This window comes from Schistocerca piceifrons, chromosome X, assembly GCF_021461385.2.
Source record: "Schistocerca piceifrons isolate TAMUIC-IGC-003096 chromosome X, iqSchPice1.1, whole genome shotgun sequence".
In the NCBI taxonomy this organism is placed as follows: Eukaryota; Metazoa; Arthropoda; class Insecta; order Orthoptera; family Acrididae; genus Schistocerca; species Schistocerca piceifrons.
This window is the reverse complement of record NC_060149.1, coordinates 7,109,505-7,120,350: the sequence shown is the minus strand read 5'-3', so window position 1 is coordinate 7,120,350 and position 10,846 is coordinate 7,109,505. Positions and strand designations below refer to the sequence as shown.

At 40.0% G+C, this 10,846-nt stretch overlaps 1 protein-coding gene across 1 annotated transcript in view; it reads right to left on the bottom strand.

Annotated features, from left to right (window-relative positions):
* Positions 1-319: 319 nt before the first annotated feature.
* LOC124721291 (arrestin homolog) overlaps positions 320-10,846 on the bottom strand; it is a 157,232-nt gene continuing 146,705 nt past the window's right edge. The window contains exon 3 of the mRNA XM_047246200.1: positions 320-484. Within this exon, the coding sequence (XP_047102156.1) occupies positions 320-484 (165 nt within the window). The remainder of the gene's footprint in view (positions 485-10,846) is intronic.

Below are 10,846 nucleotides of genomic sequence, written 5' to 3'. Positions count from 1 at the left end.
AGAAAAATTATACAAAATTTCGAATTTCTTACCTCCCTGTTGAAATACTCTCTACTTCCTATCATCTTCAGACTGAGATTCTACAAACTTTTCTTTATTGCATCTGTAAGGAACATCGTCCGAATTAGATCATTCATAATTCATATTGTTTAACAAACCAAACAAAATTGATAGTGCTCTTGGCAGTGAACCAGTAGCTCTGGAAAAGTCTGTGGTATACATGAAGTTCTTCCAAATAAAGATATCGATGTCTATTTTCACTTCTGCAGATCTTAAATATTTAGCAACTGTATTCACTGCATGTATATAGTAATGGGCTTCACGACGAACGTCTTACCTGAAGAGGAGTCGTGATCTCGGGAGTGGAGATACTTGGAGGGTACAGCTGCGCCAGGCACATAATGGCCTCGTTGCAGAACTTGAGGCCCATCACTTCTTCATCCTCTCGTCCGTAGCGGAACGTCAGGATCACTTGCCCGTACACCTACACATTGAGGACGTTTCAGTTTTCTGCAACACTACTTCAAATATCTGTGCAAGTTTTTAATTCTTACCGATATCATGAAGAATGAACAAACAGGGACGGTTCACACACAGGGGAAAAAATGTCAGATGGACATGGGTACTGAAACGTTTTATTTATATGTTGGAACTCATTTTCTACAACTCGTCATACAGTTACAATGGACGTTGAATATGTACCTCAACAATTTTTTTCTCGGCCAGTATTGTTTGAAATAATACGGAAATTGTTGTTGGACACAGAGGAAAATTTTCGCTTCGGCCCCTATAGTTCCACGAAGTTACGATAGGGGGCAGCACTATCCGTAGCGTTCAAAGTGGCGTCTATAACAAAGTGGGTCTCAAGCAGAGAGCAGTCCTTGTGTTCCTTTTGGCGGAAAACCAGAGCATCACAGATATTCATAGGCGTTGCAGAGTGGCAGTGAAGAAAAGCACGGTGAGTCGTTAGGCGAGGGGTCTGTCGTCATCGCAACAAGATCGCACAAACCTGCATTCACAAATAAAAGTGTAGCATTACTTCTTGAATGCCCCTCATAATTATGAAGATACTCTTTCTGAGGATATGAAATGGTCAATATACATTCTGTTATCAGCGATACAGGCATCAACCGAACCTCGCAACAAATTATGTATGGATGTATGTGATGTCCTTAGGTTAGTTAAGTTTAAGTGGTTCTAAGTTCTAGGGGACTGATGACCTCAGAAGTTAAGTCCCATAGTGCTCAGAGCCATTTGAACCATCAGCCATAGTAAAGCCAAAAATAACGATGTTATTGATAGTAAAGACAAATGCATCATATCATTTGTGTTTTTAGTTTATTATAAATCAAAATTTTTTTTCAAACTGTGTGAGGCAATGCTCAAGTTTAATGCTATGTATAATGTTGCATTAGAGTATCAAATGTCATACGTATTTATCTTCCGTGCTTATATGCGTAGTGTCCCTTGTGCCGAAGTTAAATACGTAGAAGCTTCCAAGAAACCCCTCAAATAAAAGCTTTGTGAATGTAGGAGTGAAGGATCTCGACCGAGGAAATTGCTGTTCCTCTTCGCATCCATCAGTCATAGAATGTGTTAAACACTGACTGATATTAACACAGAAATGAAGAAAAGCTCAATCGAGCATGGAGAATGTGTCTCATCACACTGATAAAGACACATCTAGCAGATAATAAAGATTATTCCCTAAGAAAGGACAGCTCTTTTTCACCTGTGTGGAAGAACATTACACTCTACGAGTACAAACAGTCACCAGCACTGCCGGCACGTACATTGTTTATTAGCGACATGTTCTAACAGTTGGGTGAGGATTTAGTTTACGAAATTTACACTTTGATATTGTTAACGCGTCGTATCATTAGTGACCAGTATAGCTACACTGAGATAAGGATTAACCCATTCTCAAATAAACCATTTGCAGGTATATACTGTGACGGTACAAACCCCCGTTACCAGATGAACATTTGTAGTATGCAAGGACTGCTGTGTGGAGAGCGAGCGCGCTACATGGAACGCGATTCGCAGAAGCGCGTGGCGGGCACACGCGAGATTTGAACCGGTCGGTGGGACGGTCTCCGCTGCCACGTGGGCCACAGCTTGCGGCATTGCTTGGTTTTTCGCGCGTTACGCGCAAACTATGTAATTTACGGTGAAGAGCGATGCAGCAGTGGATTGTGGTCAGCATCCTGCCTCGGGCATGGATGTGTGTGATGTCCTTAGGTTAGTTAGGTTTAAGTAGTTCTAAGTTCTAGGGGACTGATGACCACAGATGTTAAGTCCCATAGTGCTCAGAGCCATGTGAACCATTTTTTGTGGTCAGCAATATGCATCTTCTGAAAGATCGATCTTTATTTCAAGTCACGAGACGCAAAAGTTATAGTAACCTCAAAATCGGTTAATATCACGAATACTCAAAGATTAATAAAAATAGCAAATAACAACTTACAGGGATGAGTGAGCACTCATTAAACACGTTTCGTCAAAGCGGATCGAGTGCCGTAATCACATGTTAAGATTCATAATAATTAAGCCCGTAAAGAGCAATAAACAAAGTTTAAGGGAAAATTGTTTATAAAATCCAATAGAAAATACATGACGTAAAGAACGGCACTATATAATATTTTGGGTGGCATCTCACGTATTTTTAAACTAGTTAAGCTATACTATACATTTAAATTGTAATAGTTTTCATTGTTTGAAAATTATCATTAACATTTATCGCCAATAATTAATTAATTATTATAGATATGAAGATTTTGAGCAGTGCAATGTGTGGATCGCTATAGATTACGTCTAAAAACGGTGCTATATGCAGTTCTATGTTAAAACTTTGCAGCATGGATGTAAACAAACAAATTTGCGGTAAGTGACGAAATTTGTCAAAAACTGGAACTTGATTTACGGGCGATAGAATAATCCTACAAATTAATGTAACATGGTAAAAAAGATGTACTTTTTAGTGCGATTCCGATGGTGTACTTATTTCTGTTGAGGGATGTATGTATCAAAATTTATAACCTTAACTGGTGAGATTGGTAGTTGCATAACCAGGGGGTGGACATCTGAGCCTATACAAACAAGCGGCCATCTTGGCCAGAGGTCAGTCGCTGGTCAGTCGTCAAGAGGGGGTGTGGCGAGCAAGCCCCACTTAAGGGTGGCCCATGTGGTCGTTTGAGAACTCTTTCTCGCGGCGATTTATTTCGACAAAGAGTATTGTTTAATAGTGCCAGTGTGCAAGCATATATTTGGTGAACTGCAGGTTCTACGATTATTTGTGTGAATATGATTTACGAGGTATACATCGTTGTAAGTGAAATTGTGGCGAACTGTGATTTAGCGCCAAAACTGTTAGAACAAAGAGGACAGTGGGACTTGTGGTTCTGTTCGAATTGATTGATAATTTTCGTTTACAGCAGCCTACATTACTGCTATTGGGGGCTCGGAGTCAAATTATTATTAAAGTAAAACTCTAAACCGTCTCACCAGTACTAATTTCACTGTGTGAAAGAAAAAAGACAACGCCAATAAATAGTGATTGAACTGTGTCGTGAAAAACTGATTTTGCTACAATAATCGCCTAATTTTTGTTCCCTAGCATAAACTGTACTCATGTCTGAGTGAATAATTAATTCAAAAACTATAACGAATGCGCGGGTGTGGAACAGTGTACTAATGCACCAAGTGTGGAAATCATCCCCTGAGACTTACGTGAGAGCCAAAATTCGCAATTAAATTTTTAACCAGTATTTGTAAATGCACATTCGTGTCAACTCTGCTTCAACCGCACTTCTTTATTTACCGCTCCGTCGCAATTTGGAGCTCAAAATGTTCAAATGTGAGTGAAATCCTATGGGACTCAACTGCTAAGGTCATCAGTCCCTAAGCTTACACACTACTTAATCTAAATTATCCTAAGGACAAATACACACACCCATGTCCGAGGGAGGACTCGAACCTCCGCCGGGACCAGACGCACATTTCCATGACTGCAGCGCCTCAGACCGTTCGGCTAATCCCGCACGGCAATTGGGGGCTCGTCCGGGATACTAGTGTGCTAGGCAACTAGGCCCGAAGGCTAGTGGAACTAGGCGAAACATGAACAGTCGTGGAAACGTGTGTTTCGGTTAACCGCGTGCGCGCCTACTATCGCCGTTGGACGACGCCGAGCAGCGCGGGTCGAGCCGAGTACCGTTGGACCTGCAGCCAGCGCCAACAGAGTGCGATCGCGGCATATTCTCAACCGGGTGACGGGTTGCCAGCACCCGGGTGTCCAGCGAAAAGCAACAAGCGGCCGTGACTTCGCTCCGCAACGCAGCCTTTTCAGCAGCGCCGAGACCGACGCAGCCCCTCCAGAAAGATAAGTTGTAAGAGGTATGTGCTGCCTGCGATATGTAAGCTATAAGAGAATCTGAGACCACAGAGCAGTGTTGACTGCAGTACGAACTGTGTAGCAGTAGCAGTAAGTTGTTGCTAGCGAGCAGTCGCCTGTCTGCGCTTGTCAGTCGAGTCTCGTGTATCATGTTGGCTGGGCCGGTCGCGGTGCAGCGATTCCGGAGCCTGAGTATTATTGTATAAGGTAAAAAAAGCAGCCTCGCGCATATCTAGTAATATTATGTAAACTCACATGTAAATCTTTTAAAAATGTATTAATAATAATATTTGTCTAATTTCTAAAAAGAAATCATTTCAATTTAAAGAATTTAATATTTTTTTAAATGCATGATCATTCCGATTGTTGCAAAAGAAAAATCATTTGCTTCCTTTCATAAATAACAAATGTATAGGCCAGCATTGCACAGAGCTGTGCCGGAAAAGAGCTATTGTAAGAGCAGATAGTTGCCGACTTTATCGAGGTGAGAATTTTTGCTTTTTATTCAGAATGATCTTACAGGGCCATGACGCAGCACTGCTGTCGTCCAAATTTTACCAGGTTGCTGAATTTATTTTTTATTACGAGGTTTAGGAATTTCTCTGTTTCGAGCTTATATTAAATGAGAAAAGAATTTTGTGGGTACATTAAATGGGAACCAATTTTGTTCAGAGGTTACACAAAAATTAGGATCATTAACCAAATAATATTTAAAAAATTATTTCGTGTAGGGAGGTTACACTTGGCGACAACCGGCCAGGATCGGATTTCCTCTGTGAATTTCTGAGAAGTAGTCAGATATCTGCTCTTATTTACTTAAATGTAGTTTCCATCTGGCGCAACGCATTTACAAATTTGCCACTCTTTCTTTCACAGATCATCGGCAATTTATTGCTCTTTGTTGTAATTGTTTGTTTCATTTCGCTTTGCCTTTGTTTCATTTGTGCTTAATTTTGATTTGTGAAAAAATGCCGCGAAAAACTCTTAACAGTACATCGCGATGTGCAATGAGTGAAATTGCCGACTCGATTAATTTGACCGATAATACTTGCGACACTCAGTGTAATGGCGATAATCCTCCATTTACAGACAATCAGTGCATGCCGATCACTTGTAATGATTTTAATGCTAATGATGAGCGAACAAATGCAATTATGTCCAGAGTAAATGTAACAATTGATGACGCGGCACGTTCCGATACAATGAACGCTGCTCAGTTTGACATACCCGGTTTGCAAAATTTGCATAGTGAACAGATAAATTTTTCTCACGAAGATGAACAATGTAGGCAAAATACGTCAGATTTATTTGATTCCGAGGTAGTGACCAACAGTGCACATCCAATTGGCGAACCTTTTCAAGAATCAGAAAATGACCAAATGGTTACACAAAACGTGACAAATTCAGATACACCACAACATAGCTCAGAGAAAAGAGTCGCTAATTTTGGCTTGGATCAAATTATGGCAGTATAGCTACAACTTAATGAAAAAATAGACAACAATTCCAAACAGTCGAAGAAAGAACAAGACGACAATCATAAACAACTTAGGGAAAATTTCAAACAACAGAATGAAAGACAAGATAACAACTTCAAACAACTTAATGAAAATTACAAACAACTCAATGAAAAATTAGACAACAATTCTAAACAGCTTAGTGAACAGATTACAGCCGTTGCCGTGCAATGTCATGATACTAAAGAACAATTACGTGAGCAAATTAAATCTTGTGCTAGGAACAGTAGTGAAGAAATTAGATCTGTGGCACAAGAATTAAGTAATACACATGCAGCCACAACTAAAATACTTAGAGATGAAATTAGCGTAGTTGCTAAACAATGCTCTGAAAACGCAACACAGTTACGCGACGAGTTTAAATCAATGTCAGCAGAACTTTCACGTACACTGGATGCGAAAGTAGACGCGAAATTTGACCAACAGAATAGCCAAATTGACGAACGTTTTAATCACCACCTACAAAACAGTGAAACGCGTTAACGTAAATTTATACAGGAACAGAATAAAGTAAAGCGACAAGTCATGGAAACAATTACTGCACAGAGACAGGAAGATAAACGAAAATTGTTTACGAAAGCAAAAACATACGTAGACAACAATATTGCTACAGTATCAGACGAAATTAATGCTATCAAACAGTTGAACACCGAATTACATAATGAAATCTCTGATCTTAAAACAAAAACAGACACACACACACAGTAGACTTTCAGACAATGACCGACAGACTTGAACAATTAGAAGTAATACAGGATCCCGATGCCATCAAAGCAGACGTTAAAAAATTGAACGAAACCACACGTAAAATACAAAAACAAATTAATGCTTGTGATAATTAAAACGATGATCAGGTAAAAGCACTGACTGAAAAATATGATGAATTGGCCAGTCGTGTTGGTGTTATCGAAAGTAATAATGACACCAAATCAGACGATACGTCACCTGTTTCGTTTAATCAAACACCCGAATTTCAAAATTTACAGCAGACGATCTGTGAGATAGGTTTGTCCATTAATACATAACGTAGAAAATTGTCAACTTTACAGCAAGAAGTGACAGAAATGAAAAATGTTTCAGCCTTTAACACATCACAGCATACGCCACTTTGCGATCATTTGTCAGACTCACACAGCCAGTATAATTTCGGTAATTTACAGGGAGTACGTGAGTTAGATTCCAACCAGTCACAGACAAATAGATTCTCATACAATCCTGAACCTGTTTAGATGTACAGAGACGATAATTTTGATTACAAGCACTTTCTATCCGTGAGAAAATTTAAAGTATTTAAAAATGACAGAACACAGATTCACGCTTTGGACTGGATACGACAATTTATTTTTGTACTTTCATCAGCTTGGCCTGTAATGCAGAAACTAGAACTGGACTGGATACAACAATTTGCTTTTGAATTTTCACCGCCATTGCCTGTAACACAGAAACTAAAATTTATTTGCAGCGCGTAATTGACCTCAGGGGATTCATTACACTTCGATGAATATGTGCCATAGCGTGCACAGGGCCCAGAGCCATAGTAGTGCTATTTCATCTTTAGTTTTCTGCACTGCTGCCTTCTCTTCTACTATCCTTTATATCTATCAAAACAGCTCTTCAACTATCGCTCTATCTAGGATTAGAAACGTGTAAAGAAAACCCGATTTGAAAAATTTTACCGGAAGTGACAGTTTTCATTAGACACTCCCGAAATGACAACTACCGGCGTAATTTTAATAACAGACAAAATTTTAGTTATCAGTATCGTCAAAATTATCAGCAACAGGAGCCACATTTTAGTAACAATAGAGGTTTTTCCCTACAACAGCAACAAAACCAGCCAGTTAGCATACCAAACCAACAATGCAGTCTGCAAGGTCAACCAAGCTTTAATGTTTCGCCGCCTACACGTATAGCGTCGGCTCCACCAAATAAAAACGCACAGTGACAAGGAAATCAGTACGTACAGAAAACACATAATTTCAATTCCTATCGCAACGCGCCATATAGCAATGACTATCATGACAGACGTAAAAATAATGGTCACAATTTTCAGCGTACGTTTACTGTGTGTGTGTGTGTGTGTGTGTGTGAAATCTGATGGGTCTTAACTGCTAATGTCATCAGTCCCTAATCTTACACACTACTTAACCTAAATTATCCAAAGGACAAACACACACACCCATGCCCGAGGGAGGATTCGAACCTCCGCCGGGACCAGCCGCGACAGTCCATGACTGCAGCGCCTTAGACCGGTACGTTTAATAACAGTCGGTCTTATCAGCAGCAAAATCATCCGCAACAACATATTATCATGAATGAACCAGACAGTAGATATCATCCCGAACGTAATACGTCAGGAACAAATAACAGAACAGTACAAATAGTCGAAATGCCACAGCATCCTCCCGCAAATGATAGCACGTCAGATAGAATTTGACTAGATATAGTACAGGTTGCATCTTCCAGCAACGCAAGCAATACTTTTGACACACAGAATCTTGTTCACGAAAATGTTATTACTTTTGACGACATCCGAGACACTCTCTTGCAGGAAAAACCAGTTATTCAAAAAACCATTTCCCACCCTGTCATTGAGGTAAAGATTGTATCATCCACATTTTCAGCAGTAATCGATTCTGGATCACCTATGTCAGTTATAAATGAGGAAACTTTCAACGAATGTAACAAGGAGAATACCTATCCTACGTTACCATTACGCAAAACTAAAGTAAAAGGAGCAGTATCTGGTAAAGGAGTAGATGTAAAATTGCAGACACATTTATCATTTTGTATTGCAGGTCATACATTTCACTCAAATTTTTTGATTGTTCCCTTATTGACAACAGACGTTATTTTAGGTACGAATTTTCTGGTACAACACGACGCAATTATTGACTTTCAAAACTCCTATTTAATGTTAAAGGATGAAAATGTACAACTGGCTTTAGAATTTCAGCACTCTTTATCTGTAGAAAAACAAACAATTAATCGTACAGAGGTCATTTCCGCATCACGTAACATAGACTGTCATTCCACATTGTTCACAGATACGTACGTACACAACTATAATACTCCAGACGAAGCCGACTATGACGTTATACAAATGATTTCTGATAAAGTTAAACTGAGCAGTGCAAATACAGACGACGAACGCACGCAACTACGCAAAATTCTTTTACAGCAAGCTCCAGTTTTTGACAACGTCCCTGGTACTATGTCCGGTTTTATGTATGAATTTCAAGTTAAACAGCACGACACATTTAAAGCCAATCATTATCCCATTCCGTATATTCACAGAGAACAAGGTAAGAAAGAATTGCAAGCTATGCTTGACCAAGGAATTATTGAACCGGCAGTTAGTCCGTACATAAACCCACTCCCTATTGTTAAGAAAAAGGATGGTTCACTTCGTATCGTACTTGATTCGCGTCACATCAACGACATTATTATTAATGAAACAGATCGCCCACAGACACTAGAAGAACATCTACAGAAATTTCATGGTACTGCTATTTATTCCACGTTAGATTTGAAATCGGGATTTTGGCAAATTCAGCTCCATCCGAACTGCAGAAAGTACACAGCTTCTCTCTGTTTTGGTGACTTATCAGTTTTGTAAATTACCGTTCGGTTCAACTATTTCTTCAGCAGTATCTATTCGCGGTTTGAATAGTATACTTCCGACAGAAATTAAAGACAGAATCACAACGTATGTAGACGACATTCTTACTGCAGAAGCTAACTGGTCTGAACACAATCTGAATCTTGAACAACTGTTACGAACTTTACGTGCACAAGAACTCACAGTTAATCTTAACAAATCGCACTTTGGCAAAACTTCCATAAAATTTCTTGGACATGTAATTTCAGTAGAAGGCATTGCGCCTGACCCGGAAAAACTTCAAGCTTTACGTGACATTACTGTTCCTACGACGAAGAAACAACTACGCAGCTTTTTGAGTTTAATTAACTTTTTTCGTAAATTTATTCATTACTCTGCTTTAGACACCCCTAGATTATGTCAATTGACGGGTAAAAACCCAATTTGGTCCTGGGATAGCCAAGCACATTCTGAATTTGTGAATCTGAAAAAGCTTTGTTGAATGCACCACTTTTATCACATCCAGATCTTACTAGAAATTTTTACATTGCTACCGACAGCTCTAACACCGCTTTAGGCGCACACATTTTTCAGGAAATTGAAGAAGATGGTTGTACAGCAATAAAAAACATCGCCTTTGCGAGTCTCATTCTGTCACCTGCTGAACGCCATTATTCTGTTACAGAACTTGAAACATTATGTGTTGTATGGGCATTTACGAGATTTAGGCATTTTCTTTATGGAAGACACACTACCGTTTACACAGATCATAGAGCTATACAGTTTTTACTTTCCGCTAAATTAAGCAGATGGAAACTTTATTTACAAGAATTTAATTTTACAATTGTTCACATTCCCGGTACACAAAATATTGTAGCAGACGCACTATCCCGTTCTCTCAGCAACAATCAGCAAGACATCGCAACCAACTTCTGCAAAGCAAATTTCAGTGTCATGTACACTCCTGGAAATGGAAAAAAGAACACATTGACACCGGTGTGTCAGACCCACCATACTTGCTCCGGACATTGCGAGAGCGCTGTACAAGCAATGATCACACGCACGGCACAGCGGACACACCAGGAACCGCGGTGTTGGCCGTCGAATGGCGCTAGCTGCGCAGCATTTGTGCACCGCCGCCGTCAGTGTCAGCCAGTTTGCCGTGGCATACGGAGCTCCATCGCAGTCTTTAACACTGGTAGCATGCCGCGACAGCGTGCACGTGAACCGTATGTGCAGTTGACGGACTTTGAGCGAGGGCGTATAGTGGGCATGCGGGAGGCCGGGTGGACGTACCGCCGAATTGCTCAACACATGGGGCGTGAGGTCTCCACAGTA